The 27,080-nt window shown below is 23.9% G+C and overlaps 2 protein-coding genes across 8 annotated transcripts in view; one reads left to right on the forward strand and one right to left on the reverse strand.

Annotated features, from left to right (window-relative positions):
- The window catches only part of LOC132927994 (piezo-type mechanosensitive ion channel component-like), a 40,716-nt gene extending 19,094 nt beyond the window's left edge, over positions 1-21,622 (reverse strand). For 2 of the 7 annotated variants that reach the window (XM_060992545.1, XM_060992541.1), the window contains exons 1-11: positions 21,394-21,622; positions 21,228-21,336; positions 20,786-20,854; positions 10,086-10,181; positions 9,885-10,007; positions 9,527-9,775; positions 9,209-9,455; positions 8,061-8,217; positions 4,666-4,794; positions 224-347; positions 40-143 (exon numbers count right to left, since the gene is read on the reverse strand). In XM_060992545.1, the coding sequence (XP_060848528.1) occupies positions 40-143; positions 224-347; positions 4,666-4,794; positions 8,061-8,217; positions 9,209-9,455; positions 9,527-9,775; positions 9,885-10,007; positions 10,086-10,181; positions 20,786-20,849 (1,293 nt within the window). In that variant the 5' untranslated portion in view covers positions 20,850-20,854; positions 21,228-21,336; positions 21,394-21,622. Of the gene's footprint in view, positions 1-39; positions 144-223; positions 348-3,952; positions 3,971-4,055; positions 4,113-4,665; positions 4,795-5,526; positions 5,604-8,060; positions 8,218-9,208; positions 9,456-9,526; positions 9,776-9,884; positions 10,008-10,085; positions 10,182-20,785; positions 20,855-21,227; positions 21,337-21,393 lie in introns of those variants that run through there. The other 5 variants (XM_060992543.1, XM_060992544.1, XM_060992542.1 and 2 more) reach the window with 5 other exon arrangements.
- Positions 21,623-21,758: 136 nt separating this feature from the next.
- Positions 21,759-25,936, forward strand: LOC132927996 (tRNA-uridine aminocarboxypropyltransferase 1). Its single transcript, XM_060992548.1, has 5 exons — positions 21,759-22,047; positions 22,114-22,254; positions 24,199-24,263; positions 25,408-25,529; positions 25,616-25,936. Exons 1-5 carry the CDS (start codon positions 21,886-21,888, stop codon positions 25,870-25,872), a joined length of 747 nt encoding a protein of 248 aa, XP_060848531.1. The 5' UTR covers positions 21,759-21,885; the 3' UTR covers positions 25,873-25,936.
- The last annotated feature ends 1,144 nt before the right edge of the window (positions 25,937-27,080 follow it).

Genomic DNA, 27,080 nt, shown 5'->3' on the forward strand with positions numbered 1-27,080 from the left:
TTAACATATAAAATGATTGATGGATGTAAATGATCTTACCATCATTACAATATTAGTGCCAATATATGATGTGCGGGTGATAAATTGTGAGACAGTACTTAGAACATCCATCAAATAATAAAATATATTTGATTTATATTCTCCTTAATATAAAAATATAAATAATTAGACACATATAAAAATGATTGGTGAATAATAAAAAAAAAATTGAAAATATATTTACTATCATCGTGGTATCCATCTTGTTGAGTATTAGGTTTTTGTACTTCACTTTCCACCATACTACAAGATGGACTGTCAGTTGTTGTCGGACTAGTAGTATACATAGGTTTTTGGCCACGAATTAGCTATTTTAAATACAATTTAATTATGATATTTGTTGACATATTTTTTAATATATTAAGTAACAATCACACTATATTGTATGATATAAAAAAAAAAAAATAATGTGAATTTTCAGTATTAATGTGATATTGTGATGTACAGCTTTAAAATGTTAATGCATAGAAATTAATATCCTGAATATTCTCGACTGATGAGTTTTGATTCATTAACAAATAATAATGAGTAGCACTTTATTTTAAAATAAAATCATAAGCCATGTGTACAAAAATGCAATTTTAAAATGATTTAAGTTTGGTATGATTGTATAAGATTTTTAAATTTTTCAATAATTTTGTTTTTATCAAATTTCTTATTTATAATTATTATTGAAGAAAAACTTTTTTTCTTTTTTTTGATAAAACTTATGAAAAATAATTTTGAGTGAAGCTTTGTTAAAACATTGCTTTTTTAATTTTAATATTTTTTTTCTAAAATTATGTATAATTTTTAATTAGTATTAGAAATTTGAATTTAGTACAAATAATATACACAGATCATTTTATTTTATTTTATACAGAAAACTACCTAATAAAAAATTTAATAAAAAACATTCCCTCCAAAGTACCAATGAAAACTGATATAAGACATATATACAGTGAAACCTGACTTAACGGACACCAGTATATAATGGACACCTCTCTAAACAGACACAATGACCCAGTCCTGGCAAAAAGATAGGCATTCTAATGTATTTCGACTTGTCTATAACGGACTTTTTGTATTACGAACACAAACACTAATATTTTACCCTAGTGATTTCATAATGGACAAAAATTCCAGTTCAAATTTAAATGTAATATCATATTAAGTATATACAAACTACGAAACAGCTTCAATACAGAGCACAATTAAGTACACGTGAAAACACAGATTATAGCCGATTGCATTATAGCAGATTTCGGTTAATTGCAAGTACATATTGAATTTATGAAGTTGAGATACAATTAAATAGAAATAAATTGCAATAATATGTATAAAAGAAAACCATAAGTAATATTCTAATATTTTTATTCAGTTTCTATCGAGTTGCATTTAGAGTTTACACATTTTTCAATTAGCAATGGCACTTACCGTACCGCGTAAATGTTTCGAGTTAAAACAAAAAGTGAACATAATTTGTTGTAAAGAGTCTAGCGGTTTGTCTATTCGTAAACTTGCTGATAAATATTAAAATTAATTTAATAACGTATATGTAAAATATAATAATAATTATTAAGATTATAATAATATGTACAATATTAATATAATTTGCGTACAAAATTTTCATTTTCCCTTTTAATTTTACTTATAAAACACTGAAACTTGTCTAACACGGATCCCTGTCTATAACGGACAATTAATTTTGGTCTCGTGAATGTCCGTTATATACAGGTTTCACTGTATATTACATATTATGTTTAGAGCATTTATTCTATGCATAAGTTTTTATAAAAACAAAACAGTTTTATTGTTTTTACTGATTTAAATGTATCATACTTAAAATCAGTATAAATAATTGTTATAAAATTAAATTTGTCTTTCCAGGATAATATGTTTGATTAACAAGCAAGTGATTAAATAATATCAAATATGTAATAGGTGTACATACAATTATATACAACCATTAATTTAAAAAAATGTATTTCTAAAAAATCTATATAACATTTTAGTATTACAATAAATAAGGTAATTTTCGAAAAGCAGTTTAAGATATTTATGGGAATGAAAGGTAGTTCCTTAAATTTTAAGATACACCATGTTTTTTTCACTTTATAAATATTTAAACTATAACACAATATTTAACATATTAAATGAGCAAATTCTTATAATTTTATTTACCTAGACAAAATAAAAGGGACATTATTAGCCCACTCCCTCTAAAGTCTAGATCATAATTCAACCTGCTTTATACAAATATAATATTTATGTATTTGAGTAAATATTAAAAAAAAACATAGTATCATTCCAATTATTCATTGTATTTTTTAAATTAAGTATGTACAATTTTTATTTGAGTAAAATTAAAAAGAGATATATATATTAAATATAAATAAATTTTGTTAAGAAATTTTACAGAAATGCATATTTAAAAACTGTTAAATGCATTATATAAAGATAAGTATGACAGATCAAGGCTCGAGCTGTTATAGCAGTTAATTGACTGGTAACCGAGCGTGTTAATATGAAATATTAAGTGTATTGTTTAATATTCTGAATATCTTGAAATATGAAAATTATAATTTAGTTAACTAAGGTCCACTCAGAAGCATTTATCAAATCATTGCAATAAACATAAAATTATTATTATTTTTGATAAGAATAATGTTATAGTTGATAATTTAAAATAATAGCAATTTAAAGTTTGCATATCCATCAGTTTTTATATCTTTTTTGGATAAACATTGATAATATTTTATAAAATGGAATTGATTGTATAATATTTTTTGAATAGATATTAAACCAAATTTATCTTTTAATTATAATGATAAACTTCAGTCATTATTTTTATTTAATGTTCAGTAGCCAGTAGGAATATTATAATAATATCAGGGTTAGTATGTTTATGACTTTAACATATATTTTTCTTTTTATGGTGCATATTGCAAATCAAATTATAAATATGTTAGGTATGACATAGAAACAGTTTAATTGAATTTAAATTTACATATTTTTAAATTATTATTTTTTACTTTTGTTTTTTATATTACCTATAGGTCTGTATTGTAAATTTAATATATATATATATTTTTTTAATTCAAAGAATATATTTCTTATTTTGATTTATTGTGAAAAGGATCATTTAAGCTACATAATATAATGAGAATCAAGGACTTATTAGCAGATTAAATAGATATGCTATTACAAAGAATCCATTTCTATAGCCCCCTTAAAATTAAAATTAAATATTATTTAAATATGTAGTTAGTGTACAAAATATTATAATTTGTACATATAAATTGTTGAGATTATCTTTGAATTGATTTAAAATAATAAAATTTTATTAAAGCAGATTTCATCATTGTTAATAAATAATAAGTAAATCACTGTAATGGATGTGTTAGATTTAAATTTAATAATAAATTAAATATATCCTAATACCATAAAGTAAGAAGTCCATTAATCTGCCCAAACAGAGGAGTCGCAACTCATGTAAACATGCAATTATGAAACAAAAAGTTTCTATTGATAATAAGTTAATAAATTAAAAATGTTGATTATATTTTGAATAAATAATACATTTTTTTTTTTATGAATTTTATCATATTGGATTCTTTTAAGAATATACTTTGATGTTTTTTTTGGACATATTTACATGCATACTTATTTTAAGAGTTTTAAGGTCATAAACATCCTAACCTTAATAATAATATTACTATTTTTTAAATTATACATTATAAGTGCGTTATTTATGATTGATATACAAACCATTACACAAAATATATGCTAAATGTGTGTGTGAATTATAAAGCAAAATCACATTTTATACATATTTTTTTTAATCAATGTAAATTATCCCCGGGTTAGTTAACTCTTACTTGAATGATAAGGTACCAAATGTTTTCTCATAATCTATAATATGTTCTTTTACCTCATTTAGCTGTACATCCTGTTAATTTTATTCAGGTTATAATAATAATAATAATAATAATAATAATAAATGATTATATAACACAATGCTATTATGTACATACAGGCGTATTTTCCGTCGGTTGAGTATTGGCCATGGAATGTTCTGTAGAAGCGTGCATCTATAATATAAATTAATCAGTGCAATAAAAATAATATGAATGTATAATTTTAACAGATGCATACAAAACAAAATGTTTAATTTTATGGAAATCTAAAGAATTGAAAACAATCATAAAGCAACAAAACACATAAAAAGCTTTAAACAAACCATTAAGAGAAATCGTCGAACATAAATTAATATTTTATGTGTTGTAGGTACCTAATAGGTATACTCATAAATTTTTTATATTATGTTATTTTAATGTTTCCCTTATATTATAATAAAGCTGCCATTTTATTTTATCTTAACTGTGTAAAAAAATGTATATATAATATATGTACAGTGCAAATAATAAAAACCTTTTATTTTAAAATAGAGAACTTATTCAAATTATGTAACCTAATCAGTTATCATACAACCAATAATTACATGTAATTAAATATTGCTTGAAAACATAAAATATTATACAGTTGGCATATAAAATGTTATGAACATTAAAATTTGTGAATAAATCAGCAGTGCACTTTTTACACAAAACACATTCGAAATGTGGATAAATAACATTAACATACGCAAACTTTGCGAGTGGCAGCACGCCACCGATTTGTTTTATTTCGAAAGAAATAGCTATTGGGACCTTTTTGAGATAAACGAACTGTTACTTGCCGAGTCATTCCTAATGGTTCCTTTGTTTCTAGATCCTGTAATTTTTTAATAATTTATACAAAAATGTTCTACGATTATGTAGTTCTATTTTTATTAATTGCACTAAAGACTTTACAATATATTTTGTATTCCAATAGATTAAAAGTTATAACTTGATATAACTGATATTGTACAATGTATATATTATACACCTTGTGTAAGAACCTATTTTCAGATCCAATACAACAATTTGTATTAGAACTAAATAATCTCAATATTTTTAGTTAATAAGAAACTAGAATTTGAGCTTAATATAGATTCTAAGCAATTTAATTTTTATAAATTGCTTCCATATGTTGTTTAGGTATTGTAAAAATGTTTAAAAATCAACACTACTATGCATCAATTTCCAATACATGCACAGGGTGTTTCAACAACCTGTTCACAAAAGTTTGCTTACAATTTGATACCTATATAAATAATTATATATAGAATGTTATACAAAACACTGCATAATTTATATTAAGGTGAAGATATTAATAAATTATTTTATATTTAGATCCATAATTTAAGTTTTTATAATATTCATCTACCAACAATTAAAGGATTATCTACACATTCAACTAAATTATAATATATAAAAACATGTTTACTATTTTTATAATATAACACTATAGCCAAACATAAAATAAATATAAAAATAATTGCAAAATCGATATAGGCAAATAAAAAAAGTAAGGGAAAATTAATATTATTCGAGACATAGGAAATTACATATAATATCATACCTTTTAAACATTTTCCTTTATGAACGCAATCGTTCACATCAAAATGCATTAAAGATGTTAGATCATGAACTGTAAACTAATTTATAAGAGAATTTTTTTAAGTATTTATAGAATTAATTCATATGATTTGTAAGCTCTAGTAAACCATGATTACAACTATTATTAATTTAATTTTTAAATACCATTTTATACATTTATACATAGTATATTATTTATTTTATTTTATTAGTTATAAAACTATAGTAAATTTTAAATATATCGCTTAAAACAACAGATACAAGAGAAAAAATAAATAATATACTGTGCTCAAGATTATTTTTATAAATAAAAATAGTTAAAATAATTTAATCTAAATGCACAATTTGTAGATTTACTGATTTTATTTACTTATTGAATATATTTAGTAGTATACTATACTTAATATTCTAACTAATTTTAATTAATTTTAGTGCCTTGGTTAAAATTAAGAATTACAAACATGTATTATTATTCACTCAACCTCAAAATTTAGTAATATGTTCCAAAAAATGAAACAAAATTTATAAAAATAATGTAAATATAAAATACAAAGAATTTAAAAAGTTAACCCATTAATTTCAACTTATTTCTTTATTTGAACATTTTTAAAAATTTGTAAATATAAAATGCATTTTTTTTTTTTTTTTTTTTTTTTTATTTTTTAAGGCTTCGACAACTTAGGTCATTAGCCTGTAGGTTGGTAGGGTTGGTACAGTAGGGTTGAAACAGTAGGGGTGTTACACGTGAGTGTATTTGGCAGAATTTTTAATGGGGCACCCGTAGGTTTCTGCCATGCCCCGGGGTGGGGGGATGGCAGCACTTGTTCTCCGGACACCGTGACTTGCCCGGAGAAAAATGCCACCCAGTGGCCGAGGATCGAACCGGAGCCGGCTGCGCCGCAGCCGACGAATTAAACCGCTCGACCACCCCGTCCCCCCAAAATGCATTTTATAATGTTATAATAATTAAAATTAAAATATTTAGTATTGATGATTATTTATATCTAAAAAATATTGACCAATCCGTATTTAATGCATTAATTGCTTAAATATTACAAAGAGAAATAATTTAAGGTTAATAGTCATAAAGTTATTAATCATAGATTAAATATAAGTTAATTAAGTATAAATCTATGCTTCTGTCTACATTTAACAATGTATTGTTGTAAAGATCTCAATAAATTAATTTCTTGCCTGTTTTCAATAACAGTTTATTAAATTGTTTTTAATTGTCTATACAACTTAATTATTAATTTAATATCCAAACATAATTTTACAACATAAAAATAGATCAAAATACAATAGTTATAATTTTAATAAGAATTGGTTTGGTTAATAAATAAACTGCTAGTTATATTATGTAACATAGACTTTCTTCTTTTGAATAAACATAATTAAAACTATATTATAGTATACCTAGTTCTATATTATACAATGACTATAAGAACATCATGCCATTAAGACTCAGAGGTTCCCAACCTTTTTTGACTCATGATACCCTTAGTTATTTTCTAAAAATGTGGAGGCACCCTATGGCCTATACTCAATACTGAATACACAATGGTAATATATTGTGTATTAATGAATTTATATTTATATTTTGTAACTTTGGTTTTATTTAGCTACTAAGTAGGTTAAAACTACAGTCTGTTTTATTACTCATATTGCTATATTTTTCATGAAGTCATTTTTCATAAGTAAAAAATATATTTAAAATAATTTTGCAGCACTCGAGTTAGGAAACTCTGCATTAAATTAATAAGATGTTTGACTTAAACCGAATGTCTATGAATTTAATATAATATTATCCGCTGTTTGGAACATGAATTATTTTTATCTAATTGTTTTGTAATAATTAAAATTAAGTATGTTTTTATATTTTTGTTGTAATTCATTAAAACTTTAAATAATATATTATTGAGCAATTAAGAATTATAAAAAATATATTAATAATTTCTAATAAAATACATACAAAAAAATATATTATTGTTATTCCTATAAGCCATCAGAAGTGGGAAACCTGTGGCACATATACAAAGGTTCACGTTAATCAAATTTTAACAACACAAAAACAAAAATGTATTATTCAGAATCAATAAATTTTATCAAATCAGAATAGAAGAATAATACATTGATGGAAAACGCTAATGCTGATTGTGTTTTAAACAAACAAAAAACACACCTGTTAAAATTAATTTTTTTAAAAACTCCACAACCTCAAGAAAAAATATTTGAGAAACATAAAATCTTTTGGAAACTAATTGCAAAATGATGGCACACCACTAAAAAAAGATTTGCCACTCTTACTCTATACATAATATTTAATAAATTAGTATGTACGAATAAGCATTGAAATAAATATTAGAAATTTATTTTTTTGTAATATTCATTTAGAATACATTTTAAATTAAAAAAATATATATAAATAAAATCAATTTTGAACAACCTCAATGTATGAGATCTTATGTTTAATATGATTACATTAAAGCATTTTGATGAATAAAAATAATTACTTACCGGGTTGTTTAGTATAAGAAGTGATTCAAACCATAAGAGATAATGTGTAACAACCAAGATTAAAGGTAATGCATACATTGGCCATTCACAATCCATAAATTTGACTTTAACAGTATTTGTACAAGTTGTTTCTATGATAGCAATGAGACCATAGTATCTAGACAAAATTAAAATTGAATAATAAATTATATTACTTAAACTATAAATAACTATAATTAGGAATTTTGTTTTAGAGAGAACTTCAATGTACCTATTATTTACCTAATTATTTAAATTATTATAGAAATAATTGTGTTTCATAATATTTTTTAAAAGTCTATACATATTATATAGTTTTACCACTGTACCTAAAATTTAAACTTAAACATACATAAATAACATATGTTTTAATAAAAACATAATAATAATATTGAACTAGTACTGAGAAAAATATAAAAATTACTCACTAACAAATATGATATGTACATTATAACCTACATTAAGAGAACATCATACCCATATGTGTTGTCTCCGTCTTACGAACTTAAAATATAGTAAATTTACGTTTAGCAAAATAATTGCATGCTGTTAGCTTTAATATTAGAGCCAATTTACCTATAATCAAACTAATAATCTAGGACATCATATACGTCTTTATTAATATTTAAATTTTTAAGTTTGTTATAGTTAAGTAAAATATTTATAACTCACTTAAAAATTAAATTATCAATAAAAACCTATGATATGCATTTGATAGTATTATTACCTTTAAATTTGATAACAGATAAATTGACTCTAATATTAAAGCTAACAGCATAACATTTAGTTTGCTGAAAGCAAATTTGCTATGCTTTGTGTTTGTAAGACGAAGACAACACTGAACACATGCAGATATGACATTCTCTTAACAGTAAATTCTTACAAGTGCTAATGTTAGTTACATTTAAAAGATAGTTACTTCTTTACAGTGGCAATATTTTATGATATGTGTGATTAGTCATTATTATTTAGAAGTATCATTGTACTAACAGATTCTAGTTTTAGATATTTATTTAGAACTAGTTATTAAATAAAATTAAACCTATATATTTTACACAAGAAATATATTTAATCAATTTAATTTTTTCAAATATAAGTTTAAAATATTGTAGTAAAAAAAAAAAAATTACCTTGCAATTGGTGATTGTGGAGGTAAAAGGATTTGAGCCCACTCCATTTGATATACAAAAAGAATAGATACATGTATACAAGCAACCAAACAAACAAAACGAAATAAGTAGGCAAATCCACGACTTATAGGATGGTAACAAGACCACCATGTCATTATTCCCAAAAATGTTATGTAGTAAAATGCACTAATAATTGATGGTACTGCAACTCCAGCAAGACAAATAATCACCAAACAAAGATATTTTCCTATAATTAAATATTAGTTAACCATAGGTATAACAAAAATAATAAACTTAAAACCACACAAATAATTTTACCAATAGAAATAGCAACAGAAATAGAACTTGTCTGTTGCCATGTAGTTGCTCTTGTTTCAGAATCTGTGATTTCCATAAAAGTATCTGACGCATCTTCTTCAACATTAATTTTAATTAACATGCGTTGTATAATAGTAGATGCACACACCATTATCAATTCTGGTAAGTAGAAGTACAATATTTCAATCAGTTGTAGTTTAGATAACTCAATTAATCCAATATAACGAAACATTCGTTCTACTCCACTGCCTTAAAAAAATAATAAATAAATAAATAATTTATTTTGTATACAAATATTATAAATCGTTAAAATAATCTGAACATATAATCTTGAATGAATAACAATTAATATACTCACAAGGTGGTTCTAAAATTTTTCCGTATGGATGCATCACAAGCAGAACAATTTGGAATAAAAGCTGAATTAATACCATGAGCCAACTTATCAAAGTTACAGTTTTTAAAAACATTCCAGAACTTCCTAATTAATAATATAAAATACAGTTTTAAATTTCAATAATATATTTTATGATTAAATTAATTTTAATTAAAAACTTACCATTTATATTTGTTGGAGTAGGTGTTTTGATTAGTGGAAGATAGAGTAGTAAAAATAAATAAATTCCGGTTAATGCATTCTGTTTTAAACAGATACCTAAAAAAGAAAAGACATTTTTGTAAAACATATCTGAAAGTAAATTTCTTAAATTCATATCAACAAGTATACAAGTAATTTAATAAAATATTAACATATTTATCTGAATATTATATGTAGTAAAAGCTTAGTTATTTGATTTTGTTATTGGGTCAATACTGAAAATAGTTATAAATTATAACAATAATAAAATATAAAATATTTTAGTAGCAATATTCAATATTCTAAAGAACAACATTCAGTGTATCAAATCTTCATGAATATCATAAAAAAAATTATGAAATGCATTGTTATAATTAGGGAACGGATTTTATTGTAAATACATATTTTTATTGGAATGAGATATTTTAAATCTGATAAAAAATGTGTAGGATTTAGATCATTCTAATTGAAATAAACCCAAATGTATTTTACATATTTGGTAAATAAGTATATATATATATTTTAGTAATTTTTGATATTTTCATTGATTTTTTCCGACCTGCTTTGTCTAAAACAACAAGATATGTAATTTTTGACAGAAATATTTTAATAGGAAAAATTCAACAAGGGTCTCAGGAAATTGAATACATTCATTCTGGTATAGTGAAAAATAATTATGCCCCTATCACATCTGTTGATGTGAAACGGTCTTTTAGCCAATACAAAAGTATTCTCCGACCAAACCGTCATAATTTTTTATTTGCAAACTTACAATAATATGTTGTTTCTCATTGCTTTGTTTCAGAATAATATTCATAACTTTATATACCTACATCATTTGTATTACTTTTATTTAATATTTATAATTATAAAATATTTATTTTTCTGTAATTTTCAATTCTAATACATTTTTTTTAATATTTACATATTTTGGATTTTTTATTCCATATTTCATGAAAAATTGATAAATATATATGTACATATATTGATTTTTTTATTACAATAAAATCCGTTCCCTAGTTGTAATTTTTATATTTAATATCAAGAATAAATAAATAAATATATTTATATTATACATAAATTTCGAATGAAATAATTTGATTTAACTGTGTGTCCAAATTTAATTTAGAAAAACAGTCAGTAAGTACTAATCTGATAATCAGCACTATTTTTGTTTCAAAATACTCAACTAATATTAACTTAATTACCTTCTACCATAATATCTTAATATATTGTGTTAAAGACAGTTACCAAGCTAATGTCATTTCTACCGATTTTAATGGACTAAATCACTTTAAGATCACAAAAACTATACCATAGAGTATAGGTATAGACCAGCGATTCCTAACCTTTTTAGTCTTGCAACCCTCAAAAAAGGTATAAAATATGGTCAATTACTTCGCGACCCCCTTCCCTATCTATAAAAAGTATATATTTGTATAATTTTTGACATATACGACCCTCAGTCAAGGCAATCACGACCCCCCGGTTGAGAAACGCTGGTATAGACAATCCTTTTTTATCATGGCTTATATATTTTTTTACAAATAGAACCCAGATGTAAAATATAAAAATTATTTATCATATATTATTTATATATCTTTTGGAGACTGGAATGCTACAAGGATCTCATCTTTCACTATACCTATTTAATATTTTTATTAATTATCTTAAGGGGATTGGAAGCGGTAACTTTCTGTCTTTGTCTAACACACGTGGAACATAGCTATACGCCTGACAAAAATTAAGTAGTTAATTAGAATAGTTGTTCGATTTAAAATATGTAAAGATGTTTTAATTGGTATACAAGTTTACTTTGCATCGGTCGAAGCACTTTTCTGATTGTTTTATTATTTAAAAAAAATATTTTGATGAGAATAAATATTTTAAATTTTATAAATTTGTCAATTTTTATTATTAAATATATTAAAAATATGCTTTGACCGATGCAAAGTAAACTTGTTGACAATTCTATCATCTTTACATATTTTAAATCGAAAAACTAGAAGTACCTTAATTTTTGTCAGGCGCATATGTTATTTTTCCTATGTTCCACGTGTGTAAGACAAAGACAGAAAATCACCGTTTCCAATCTCCTTAGGTTTGTTTTAAATTTTTCTAGAATATTCTCTTTTGCAAATAAAAACTAATGCTTTAAAAATGAAATCGGCTTAACTATTTCAAAATGTAAATTTATAACTTTTCATAGTAGGTAGGTACTAAGAAAACCTAATATTTCCATATTTTATTTCTAACTAAAAACTGTCGACCATTTCAAATATTGAAGATTTTGGTATTACATTGGACTGAAAATTAATTTTCAATATTTATATTTTAAATATAATTAATAAAACTTTGAAGAAATTAGGCTTAATAAGATACCAGAGTAATAGTTTTACTAACCCTACTAACAGGCCCTGATTTATGCAAGTACAGATGGGGCACTTGCACTTGGCCCCCAATTTCTGGGGGCCCCCGGGCTCTGTAAGTTGTAGAAAATTATTTTTTTTAAATTAATTCCACAAAAATGTATTTTCTAAAATGTAATACCAACTGTCAATGTTCAGACTTTAGTATATTCTTATCATTAAATTATCAGTTGAATTTTGGTTATTTTTGTCATTCCATACCCCAGTGCTAATAAGTTATCATCACGAAATATTAAAATAATAATAATAGAAAATTGTTTGACCATCAAAAATATTTGATACCTAATAAAGTAATAACTAATTTAAACTCTTTTATGATAAAATGTAAATAGAAATTGGACATTTTTTATTTAATTTTAATTTTATAGAATAAATTGTTAAATTAATAAGTTATTTTCCATTTTTATAATTTTATGGAAAACTGAAATTAATTAATTTAAATTTAAATTTATATAATAAAATCCTGAAGTATTTTTAATATTTTAATATAGTATAATTTTGTTATGTTATTTAATTAGTATTGTCTTTTCATTGTCCTTAATTTACTAGACCAAGTAACTAAATTGAGTAACAAAATTATATTTATAGTACATGAAATAATGTACAAATATTTTATGAGTTTTGAAATAGGTATTTTGATATTTAACACTTTTAACATATAAATATTTTTTTTTATTATTAACATTTCCCACCCCCCCCCTCCATTTCTATGTAGAATTTTTCTAGAACATTTTTTTGACTTGAGGGCCCCAAAAAATATTGTGCACTTGGGCCTAATTTTATTAAATCAGGCCCTACCTACTAAGTTAAAATCTTTATATTTCTCACTAGATAGGTTATGCCTAGAAAAAATGTTAACCCTTTGGTCTGTGTACTAAATAGGTCAAACAAATAAAATAGAGGCCATTAAATATAGATTATTTTGATTATAGTATTTTTAGAGAAACACATTCATCAAATATACTATTTTTAAACCACTTTAATTTAGACTTGTTAAAAACTTGATCTCTAAATAATTTGATTTATAACCCTGAGTTACTAGCAATAATTAATCTCAAGGTATATACTCGTGATTTAATAAATAATGAAATTAGAAAATATATTTTATATAACATAGATTTATTCATTCAAAACAAATAAAATCAATGTAAACAAGTAATTATTAAGAAATATTTATAAAAGAGATTTGTATAATATAAATTGTTCCAATTGGATTTTGGATATATAAAAGTTGATAAAATGTAAAAAAAAACGTGGGAAATCCTGTTGTGCTGTTTATGCACCATTATGGGTACATCATTTGAATTCAATGACAAATAATTGTAAATAAAAAACGATTCAGAGATGGAGGTCTGTCAGCATATATCAGCAAGTTATTTATTTTACTTATAAAATTACAGTAGGTGGATATAATTTTTTCCAAAAATATTTCTGTTATTAAATCATTAGTATTTATTTTGTATTATTATAAATTATATCAACTTATAAAACTCAAAATTTAAAATCATCAAACAGTAAAAAAAGGTTTATAGTATAAATAGATAATATCTTAAATAAATTTAAAATGTCATATGCGTTTAGTAAAATTCATAGTAATAATAATATAGTATACAAAATTTTTTTAATTTCCTCGAATGTTTTTAAATTATAACAAAACAATTAACATTGTTATTTATCGCTTAAATGAGTAATTTTGATCAAATTTGAACTACCTAGAAATGTTAATAAAAAAATATGTCTTTATATATTTTTAGATTTTATGGTTACAACATTTATTACATATTCAAAACTTAGTTATAAAAAGAAAAGTTTTTATGGATTTCTAACTAAAAATAGTTTTTAACTTTTTGCGATTTTGACGAATTTTGTGAACATTTTTACTTTAAATGCATGAAAAAAATTATATCATTGTATTTAAAATATTTTTACAAATATAAAAACAGCTTATGTGGGATCTTATGTTGAATTTTTAAAAATTTTGAACAGCTGAATAATTTGTTATCGCCATTAAGAGGATGCTACACCCGCATGTGTTATCTCTGTCTTACTAACGTACATTATAGCAAATTTAGGCTCAGCAGAATACATTTTGTATTTTTGTGATGTACTGATGTTAGCTTTAAGCTTCAATATTTGAGTAAATTTACCTATTATCAAATTTAAAGTTAAGAATATTATCTAGGCATTAGGCAATGTCGTGTGATTTTATTGATATTATCATTTTAAAGTGAGTTATAGCTATGTAAAATATTACAACTTTAAAATGTTCATAACTCACCTTAAAATGATAATATTAATAAAAACATACGGAATTTTTTAGATAATATCCCTACCTTTAAATTTTATAACAGGTAAATTTACTCTAATATTAAAGCTAACATCACAAAATAAGTTCTGCTGGACACAAATTAGGTATGATGTACGTTAGTAAAACAGAGACAATAATGTGGATATTGCGTCCTCTTAGTGGAAAAAATAAATAATAAATTGAATATTTGTCATGCTTATAAATAATTCAAAAAGAATTAAAAGTATATATAAATGTATCGTATAATTGAAATTATAATATAGATGTTAGATGAAAATTGCATGAATCTAGTATCTACTGTTATTAATTTATTATTTTTTTTTCTTGAAACAACAAAATATCAAACATTTTTTGATCAAAAATAATCATGTTATGGACGAATTCCAACGTCATAAAATTTGAACTTCAAACTGTATTAAAAAAATAACTTTAATTTTCTGTAGAATTTTTTTTTTTTTTATTATGGTACAACCGTAAAAAGAACTTTGTATTATATTTTCAAATCTTAAACACATATAAAAAACAAATTAGTATCTACCTGTCATTTTATTAAAGTTCTAAATTTAAATAATAATAATAATAAATACCTATTGTTTCGATATTTTTTAATTGGGAAATGAACCACTTAAGTCTTAAGGAACCTTAGTAGTTATTAGAAACCTTGCAAGTATAACATTTTAAAATATTTTTGCCTATTCATACATTTGTTATGTACATTTATAAAAAAAAAAATCAAAAATTTCAAATATCTACAAATATTTCAAAATATTATATATAATATATATAGAAATGATAATTTAAAATTATAATAAAAATACTTGTTTACATTACATTTCAAGTTTCTGTAGTTATTTGTTTTGAGATAATAACAACATAACGAATTCAATGCAATCAAAAACGTGTAGGAGAACGGAATTATAAAATCGATAAAAATACAATATTCATCACTTCATCAGCAATCAGCATGCAATATTATTATTTTCATATTGACGATTTGAGTATTTATAAACGAGCTCGCCTGCGACAGATAACAGGTTTTGACCTATGGTGCGGTAATGCGTGCGGTGTGAGTGGTCGGGTATGATTATGTAACACTGCTGCTGTAGCCACCAGAGCAATACTAGGTTTACGACTATAAATATACGAATACCTATAATTTTTTTTTTCAAAATATGTTTCAAGAAAATTAATTATTTTGGGTACACTAATAGTACAAAAACCAAATTTCATCAACATAAAAGTGAGAAAATTATCTGTTTTCGTATGTTAGTTTTTTTATAAATGTTAAATATTTGGGTTTTTTTTAAATCTTTTATAAACTCCATAAAAAGTTACCGAATAAAGGTATAAATATAATTCAACATAGGAACACAGATAATAATATGTTTACCTATAATTGGTCGAAATTTGATTTTTGTGAGATAATTACAACCCAAATGAGAACTATTCTCCTGAGAAATATTTAGCAAAAATAGGTGTAGTCATCTTAATGTAAAATTTACCATTTTTTAACTTTTTTTTCACCAGTTAATTTGAAAAATACGAGTAGATTTTAATTTTAACCTATCTAAAGTTCAAACTAGATTCAATATTTTTTAATATAAATCAGCATCAAAGTTGATAATTGAAACATTTTGATTTATGGTGTAGATGATAAAAAAAAAAAAAAACATTATTGCAAAATTAACAAATTTGTTATTCTGATCAGGCAGGCAAATACAGAAATAATTTTCCAAAACTATTACTTTTGATGTGTATTCAAACTAATTAGTATAGCACTGATCCATGAAAATGTTTTAAAAGTTGAATTATTAATTTCCATCAAGTATTTATATAGTTATTAACATTATAAGCTTTAGACCAAGAAACTGGTACATAGTTAAATAAGGTGTAACTCTAATAAGGTAATTGAGAACACATTTACATATTCAATTAGTGAATTTAAGTTCTTACTTTTAAGACTTAACAATCTAAGTTCAAGATTTGAAAACAAATTTATTTAGGATCTTAAATTAATTTACTCATATGTTTTCATTAAATACTTAAAATCATTGTGTTTTATATAATAATGACATACTGTAGTTTTTTTGTATAAATATCCTAAAATTAGTGTAAATATTTTAAAAATTCTACTATACAAAGAAAAATAATAATAAATATAGTACATCTTGATTATATTTATATAATTAAAATATTGAGTTACAAAAATAGTAAAAACAACACAACACTGTTAATATTGAAATAAAAACCATAAATACTAATAACTATAGTAAAAAGGCCATCATAAAATAATGTAAATACATAATGTTTTATATTATTTTATACCATATAAAAACACTTTGGTTAGTTATATATTACTAATTTCAAGTATTATATTATAATATGTATATTGTTATATGTATATATATTTAAATAGTTGTAGTACAATTTCAAAGACTAATGATTTAGGGTTTTTTTTATAACAATTACAGTTTTAAATACATAAAATAACTATTATAAGTGTCTTAGTATTCTAAGAATTTTATTAACTCAAAATTTTAATGTTCTAACATATTCATGGTAAATAACTATCATATAATTTATATATTTGAATTCCAGTTTATCATCATTTTATAAATTATCAAGAAAACAAATAAAAGTTAAAAAAATATGTTAACTCTTAAAATATCTTAATTTATACCAAAAAAAAAAATGTAGAGTATTAAATAAAAATATTGGCTATTTATAAAATGTATATTACATATAAATGTAATACTTATATCATATCAAGTACATTATAATCCACTGGTAATTTTTTAATTTTTCTACTAAGGTTCAAATTTAACAAATTATAATTGCTTATCAAATTAATAATACAATTATAAATCAAATTGCTTATTATTTAAAAAAATGAATTAAATAAGATTTTATATGTTTTATGAATGTATTAAGGGCCTTTACAAAATATTTGCTACAAAAGTAGATATAAAAATAAAATTTTAGTTCTGATTAATTAAAAACTAAAAGCTACTAATGTAATATTCAATAATGTAGTGTGAAATAAGTAAGTATACCAGAAAACTTTTAATTAAATCTATTAATATTAAAAATAATTAAACTTCACAATTTAAACTAACTCAAATAACATTTATAGTTAGAGTAAAAATAACTTATTAATTTATATAATTCATGATACTAATTAAAAATGTATTACATGTAGACCTCAAATGTTAATTGACAAAGATAAGATTGTCAGAATTGTTTCATTGCATACAAAACATGGTACCTATTTATCATTATTTATGTTTTATTAGGTGTTATTAATTACTTTTTTGTGGTTTAAATTACCATTAATGATATATTATGAATCATATAATTTTGTTGTTCCATTAAATGAATACCTAATAATTATTCAAGTATGGTTATAAGTACTGTCATAGAAAGGTAGGGTCATAACTAGAAATATAAAAAAGATCCTGATAAAATATAATTTGTAAATTATGTCAAGTATTTAATATTACCTATGCATAATAATTTTAAAATACAGAATACTTAAAATAAACAATAATTATATAATATTTATCTATTGGCTATAATGAATGATGCATTGAAATTTGGAAATTTGGTAATTGTTGGAACATTCAGATTCTTAATATGTTGATGTTTAAATTAAGTGATACCACTTAAAATTATTGATTATGTTATCTTATTGTTACATAAAAATAATAATAATATCTAATATTTATTCAATTAGATACTTATTCTAGTATGGTCATAGTTCGTATAATATTAATATGAACTGAATTATACATTTAGTTAAGTAAATATTTATAACAGCAAGAAAGTAAAATAAAAAACTAATGATTAGAGGTTTCATTTTTATGATTTTAAATATTTGTTTCTAGTGTATCAGTGTATGCAATTAAACTGGAGTAAGATATAATATTATTTATAATTTGTGAAACACAGAATTTATAAAACAATTTTATTTTACATAAAAAATCATATTATATGAGTTAGAGAATATTTGAGAATAAAAAACAATATTTTTCTGAAGAAAATAATTACTTAATTAAATTACATATTATTTTTATATACCATTCATGCACCAATTAATTGTTGTTATAAATAAAATAAAAAAAAAAAAAAAAATAATTTTTTCTTTTTACAGAATATTTTGTAGTTTTAATGACATAAAACATCATATATCTGATATTTCAAAAGAATATTAGGAGTATATAATACATATTTTTAAAACACCATATTTTAAAGATTTTAAGAGTACAGTAAAATCTCCTTATAACAGACCCTCTATAAGGTGGAAATCTCCTTAAAACGGAAAACAACAACAGTTTTGCATAATCTAAATCTCTTTTATTTTAGTCTTTCTATAACAGAAACTCCTTTATAACAGAAAAATCAGTTAGTACAGAGCCATTCTGTTATAAGGAGGTTTTACTGTATATAAATCTGACCTCAACTGATGATTTAAAGATTACTCCTTAACTAGTAGTATAAATCACGTATTAACCAAATATAATTTGCAAATAATATAGAACTAGATGTTAGAATGCATTAAATGTATACAATAATTAATAACAGTAAATCCTGTCTATCAAGGACACTCAAGGGACCATCAATATTGTCTGTTATAAACAGTTTTAACCTTAGATTACACGCATTAAAAATATTTACGAGGTTCTATGCACACGGTCTTTTTGACAGTGTATTGAAATAATCATAATTTTATTACTTTTCAATAAATAAAAATTGTCAAATGCTTTTATGATACTTAATATAAACAAATTAAACTTTCATATAGTTATTACATATAAGGTTATCTCACACTATACCACGCACACAGTCTTTTAGACAGTTATTTTTAATAGATAATGAACTTTGAACCCTTCTATATTACAGACATCAAATTGTATACAATTGGGAGTTGTATATAATTTTAGGTGATCACCTAATTAAAAGGTACCTAGGTTGGGTTAGATTAATATTTCAGATTTTTGAAGCGATGAACAAAATTCTAAAAGCCCGGTCTTTTTGACTGTGAAGCATGTGCTCTAGGGTTAATTGTAAAATGTATGTGTACATATGTAATAAAAATATTGAATTTAAATTTATAAAAATTACATATAATATGTACATGTATATAAAAAAATAAAAATTATAAATTATTTTTTTAAGACGTCTTAAGTTCAGTTTTTATATGTAGCAACGTTTATTTATGGTTAAAATAAGGTAGATAGAACATAATATTTTATCTATACGTAGAAGTAATTGTATGTACTAATTATTTTTAACTTCCCTACTTATATTTAGATTTGAACTGATATGGTTTATTAACATGTTATTGGTTAGAAATATTACATTCTATAATAGAGAAAGTTCATAAACAAGTTGAAATATATTCAAATGTACACATAGGCAGAACTAGACATTTTCATTAGACTGGGCCACTCATGAGAGTCATTTTGCACCTATCATATCCAAAGGAAAGGGTGGAGGGCGATAGGGTAGTCACTAGTCCCTAAAAAATAATTTATTTTGATTCTTTAACCATAAGTAAGTACAAGTATGTACATCAACTAAGCTATATACAGTATGCACACTATGATTAATACTACCTACTAATACTATAAATACATATTATTATCATTATATAGTGTTATGCATATAACATTTATAAACAAAGTATAAAATAAAATATGTTAGTTTATTAGTCTTAAAGTTTCTTTACAAGATCATATCATGCCTAATTATATTAAATATGTTTGAGTATCTTTAGTTTAATAGTAATTAAAAATATTCATTACAAAAACTATTACAAATAAATTTAATTTTAAATTTTACAACATCTATTAAAAGTCTAAAAAAAGGCAAAAATAACCTAAAAACTATTTAAAACTTTAAATAATACATAGGTATAATTTTTAACTGAATATTATATTACTCACATATTAGTAAACTCAATGGCAGTATTATATGGAAGAGCAGTAAAGATATAATGAATTTCTTCATCGTTCCTGTAAAATCATAAATTTCAAAGACATATAAAGACAGTTGAACACTCAGAAGACAAAAAACAAACTAAAAATATATTTAAATATTAAAGTTATGCCGAACAATTATGTTTTTGGAATCCAGCCAAATGCTATAAATTAATGATGAAAGAAATGTAATCCATAAAATGGTTCACAATGAAAAAATTGGTCAATGGCCGTGTAAAATATAAAATAAATACATAAAATAGAGCTATGAGTACATTATTTTTTTTTTTTTGTTTTTACCAATTTCTCTGGTATTTATGTTATAATGTAACTATTACTAATCTACCTATTTGTCGAAAATGAATCAAAACACGATATTTCACTTGTTATGTAATTTATATTTACATACCTGCTGGAGTTAAAAAACAATTTTTATTCAATTGAACGTGATTAATTCAAATAATATATTAAACCCAAACGTCCATCATCGTCCATTGTCAGTTTAATTACCACGAAAGCTAACGGAGCAAAATATTATACTAAGGTATGGATTTTTAATTATATAAAGTTCAAACCGCAGTCAGGGAACTCGTTTGTTATCAACGTTGTTATTGACGTTTTGGACAGACGTGCCCAAAGTGCTGTTTGCCGCCCGGCTGCTAAAAACTTGCAACGCCCGTGATTAATTTGTTCGTAGTCGAAAAAAATACTGGGAATAACATTTTTTTAATGGAATTCCTTCTGAAATGTATACGGTAAGAAAACGGATTGCAAAAACAACAAACGTATACAGTTTGTGAATAAATTCGATTTTAAAATTGGTTCAATTTGCAATTTGGAATTTTGTAACATCATAATATTGATAATTTGTTATCACAGCCAGTATACTGTTGATAAGGTCAAATAATAATAATAATATTATTTATTATGTAATTTTTCATTTCGTTTCAACTGTTGTGTATGCCTAATATTTTGATAACAAGAATAATTTATGTGATGTACGATTAAAATGTTCAAATCGGTACCTACGTAGACCGCTAATTATTTAATATTATAATATCGCGAAGATGAACCCGTTCGAAGGCCTAGAGATCTCCAACGACTGGCAAGCGTTGTTCAACATAAACGAACGGCAACCGTGCCGCAAGTGTTCGAAGTCTAGGAAGTATTTTTGCTACACATGTTACACTTTAAATGCTGATGTAGAAAATAAAATCCCGATGCTTGAGGTAGCTTTTGAACAATGCCATAATGTGCGAATTGTAATATTTATTCCTGAATTTTTTTTTTTATAGTTACCGTTTAAAATTGACATCATAAAGCACAGCCGAGAGATAGCGGGCAAAAGCACTGCGATACATGCTGCTCTTTTAGCACCGAACGATGTCACTATTTATATTTACCCTGACATGCCCAGGTACACCGAAGACGACAAAGTAATTTTCATCAACATTTAATCGTTTATTGTATAGCATAATTTGTATTCAATGTTTTATCATCTGGTATCCATATAATATGGAAACTAAGAAAGGTACTGGTTTGTTTTATAGCCCCGCCATCCATATAACAATAAATACATCGTATATATAAAAAATAATGAATTTATTTATTGATATTAATCTAATAATTCGATGATATATATATTGATATAATATAATACTTAGAATAATGATACTTTTAAAACAATGATAAATTAAAAAATGTATAAAAATGTTTATAATATTAAAAATGACGATTTCTGTGATTCCCAAAATTCTGCTATATCTTTTAAGATGGTGTCAAATAGATCACTATTGTTTAGTTTTGATCGCCACATAAATTATTAGATTAAGAGGACGTTATACCGGCATGTGTTGTCTTTGTCTTACTAATATAGATCCTAGCAAATTTTTGTTCAGCAGAACACATTTTGTGATGTTAGCTTTAATATTAGAGTAATTTTATCTATTATCAAATTTAAAGGTAATAATGTTATCTAGAGCATCTCATAGGCTTTTATTGGTATTTAAATTTTTAAGCGAGTTACGGGCATTTTAAAGTTTTAATATTTTACTTAACCATAACTCACTTAAAAATTAAGATGTCAATATAAGCCTATGAGATGCCTTATATAATATTCTTACCTTTAAATTTGATTATAGATAAAATTACTCTAATATTAAAGCTAACATCACAAAATGTGTTCTGCTGAACGAAAATTTGCTATGATCTACATTAATAATACAGAGATAACCCATGCGGGTATAACGTCCTCTTAATATCAATAAATAAACTCAATATTTATATTTATACGAGGTATTTACTGTTATATGGATATAAAAATATATTGAAAAAATGATACACTTATCAATATTTATATTATTTGTATGTATAATTGTATAAATAAACAGTAGAACCTTGATTAACTGTCAGTCTTGGTACCAAAGCTTTGGCGGATTATCGAAAAGATAGTTAAGCGAGCAACAAGCATTTTTTTAAACATAAATACACATTTATAATTTTTTAATAATTATGACAATATTTGGAGCAATAAACACTCACGTAAACAAACACACGTGTGATAACTGACTTTTCAATACAAAGATCTATCACAATATACTTTTTTTTATCTTACCCATTAAATATATATATAGTAGTGTTTCGGTAAACCAAAAAGGATTAGGTAAAAGGGTCGATTGTATTACTTTGAACTGTTACAAATTTAAATATTTTTTTATTAATTTGTATATAAACTATTCAAGTACAATAAATAAAATATTAACTTACATTTTTTTTTTTTAATTAATTAAAATTATTTTTATTATTTTAAATTATGTATAGTCTTAAATTATATATAAGTACAATAATAGAACGGTGGTGATGTACACTCGAAACCCTTTGAATTAGCCTATATTCGGATTACCACAAGACTACTGTAGATATTGCCAAAAAAGTTTTTGATAAATCTGCTCATATATAAGGCGATAAAATTTTACTGTAATACACAATTAGTTTGCCGCCTGGCGGTTAACTAAGAAAGACTGATAATCGGGTGATGGATAATCAAGATTCTACTGTACTTATGTGTATTATTATTCAAAACAATACCAGTTGCCAAATAAGACGACCATTACATACTACAAATACTACTTTATTAATAAAATAATGTGTAACATGCACATTGTAATAAAATAAACTTGGATAATATTTACTATAAAAATTGTAGTATAAAATCTAAATAAAAGTGTCTGTTATTTAGAGGTTTCCTATAAATAATTAATAAAAATATTTCTGTACCTAAAAAAGTGTCTGTTAAAGTAGAGTTTATTATATTTACAAAAACATGTATAAAAAAATATATTTTAATAATCCTGTCATTTGTTTTTTTATTATTGTTTCAGGTAATCCTTATTTATCCAGGAAAATCTGCAGTAACCTTACAAGACTACTATTCTTCAAAAAAAAAGTATTTAAATTTTACATTTTGATATTGTCATACACTATTTGTTTTGAATATTATGTTTACCATATTTAATCACAGGAACATAAATTATTAAATTATTAAAAATTAATGACCCTTATAATTTTACACATTTATCTAATAGATGAAAAATGTATAATTAGCTTAGTTTGTTGGTATTATTGTTAAATACAGCATTGAAGTAATTCCATTATATATACTAGAAATTGTTGTGAAAATATATTTCAAACATGTAAAATAAAATATCAAACAAAAATTAATAGATTTAAACTAAAATAAAGTAAAAACATATAACATTTTTTTCAAAAATCTTTCTGAAAACCATGAACAAATATATATTTTAATTGTATTTTTTAAAATTTATGACCAAAACATAACACCTGTAACACTATACATCAGCAAACAAGTGGCAGTTCTCTGGAATACTCCTCTTATTCTATACAAATATAAATGGTTTACCTTTTTTATTATTATTTAAATTTAATAATCTTTACACTAAATACAATAAGAAAAATTAATGGTATATATTTACATTTTATATGATAGGAAATTATTCATTAATAGCATTTCAGTGATGGATTTTTGTTGGTTTTAGATTATCTCTAAGAGAATGTATTTTTAGTTGGGTTATTATTAATAGTTTTGGAAGACATTGATGAAATTTGTGGAATTCTATTTTATCTGTTTATTTGTCTACCATATTTATTATAGATAATTTATTAAGAAAGTAAGATGATTGATTAGGTTTGCCATATTGGAGTAGTGTTGTGGGTTAATGTCGGATGGCACATTATTTGTATGACCTAGTAGTAAAGTACAAGAACATTTAAATTGCAAAATACAATACATTATGACTTATAAGTAGTGTTGTATAACAATAAAAATAATACAGTGAAACTTCCAATTAACGGTCACCGAAAGGACCATAAATAATGACCGCTATTTACAGGTGGCTGTCCTATAGTGGTGACAATACATGGCATAACACTTGATGGGACCAAAAAACCTAACAGTTACATAGAGGTGACCATTAACGGAAGTTTTACTGTATAAATAATAATTATTTTTAGTATTATTTTTAAGTTAAATTAGAACTTGATTATTCATCCTTTGATATATATTTGTACAGACAAGAAGATAGTAAAGAATATAACAAAAACAAGACTTCTAGCAAATTCATTACACATGCATTGTTTATCGATAGTACGTGGAATCAAAGTAATGGAATTCTGAAGGATCCAATAATATCAGGTTTGATACTTTAATTCTAGTTGTGTGATATTCTTATTATTACGTAATAGTAACACTTACTTATTTATTACTTCTTTTTTTTTCAGGACTTCCGTGTATAAAGCTGCAAATAAGATTATCTCAATTTTGGAGGCATCAAAAAGGCAGCCCCCGGTGGTTTTTAGCTACTATTGAAGCTATCCATCAACTGCTTGTTGAATTCACAGAAACAGATGTCGAAACAAATGAGCCGCCCAAAAATTATGATAATATGTTATTTTTTTTTAGATTTATGTATGAAAAAATACACCAGTTATATGAACATGATAAGCTTAAATCGTACAGAAGACCAATGAATGTATGAAATTGTTATTATAAGATAAAATGTATTTATTTGCCTGTAAAATAAATTTTTTTACCTATTTTAATATTGAAGAGGTGTTACTATAATTAGTGCATTATTAATTAAATACCTTTGTCAAATATCATTTGATTCTTTCATCAGAATTTCTAAATTATTAGAAAACTAATATAGATATGTTTGGTATGATCACTCGATATTATTAGCCCTTGAAGTATGAATACAGTCTTCAGCCATACCACTTATTAGTGGTTGGTATGATGTGATTTATTTTAAGGCAATTAAGTTAAATATGTATATAATTTCAAAGGAAACAATTTAAAATGTATGAAAATCTAATATTTTAAAAGCATTATAAGCACATAAATAGTTAATTAATCATTAATGGAATATATTGCTTGAATAGTATGTTATGCATAGAATGATAAGTTGCTTACAGATTTCAATGGTTCTGGTCGATATCTTATTATTAAATTAAGCAAAAAAATAAGAATACATATCATTGTAATTAGAAGATTAATATTACTAGATAATTTAAATGTTAATCAATTATTTATTTCTGTCTTTTTCTAGTTAAAAAAATTAAACATTTTTGTGCAAAATTTAGGATTTAAAAACCTAAGTTTTCTTTTAGTTTTAAATTTTGTAAATTATTTATATTTATAACCTATTAGATTTGTTTAATAATCAACCATTACATAAAAAAATACATATATTTTATACTAATAGGATAATTATTTATTCATCAATCATGTTTTTGTTTTTAACAATTACCACAGAACATGCTCTATGTTTTTATTATGTAAACTTATGAACAACGATGGATTAACAAGATAACAGCTAATTTAATTTAACGACGAAGGGTTTTATGTTAGGTACTAGGTAGGTAGGTACAAGGCCGTATGTGTGAGGGGGGCCAAGCGATTCGGACCCCTGTTAGGTTCTTAAAAGTAGCCACATTTTACTGGTAAATATAGTTTATTGACTATAAAATGTCAGTATCTATATTAAAAAATGTTGGACCCCAATTGTACCTATTTGGAAGTATAACACTATATGTTAAAAGTTTCAAGTAGGTAGGTACTTAATCAAGAAAAATATTTTTAACTTACAACAAAATCACTAAAATCGTATTAATCTTTGTTAAAAAATGTAATACATATTGTTCAAATTTAAACTATTATTGGTATGTCTACAGCAGGGGACCCTAC

This window comes from Rhopalosiphum padi, chromosome 3, assembly GCF_020882245.1.
Source record: "Rhopalosiphum padi isolate XX-2018 chromosome 3, ASM2088224v1, whole genome shotgun sequence".
NCBI classification, from domain to species: domain Eukaryota; kingdom Metazoa; phylum Arthropoda; class Insecta; order Hemiptera; family Aphididae; genus Rhopalosiphum; species Rhopalosiphum padi.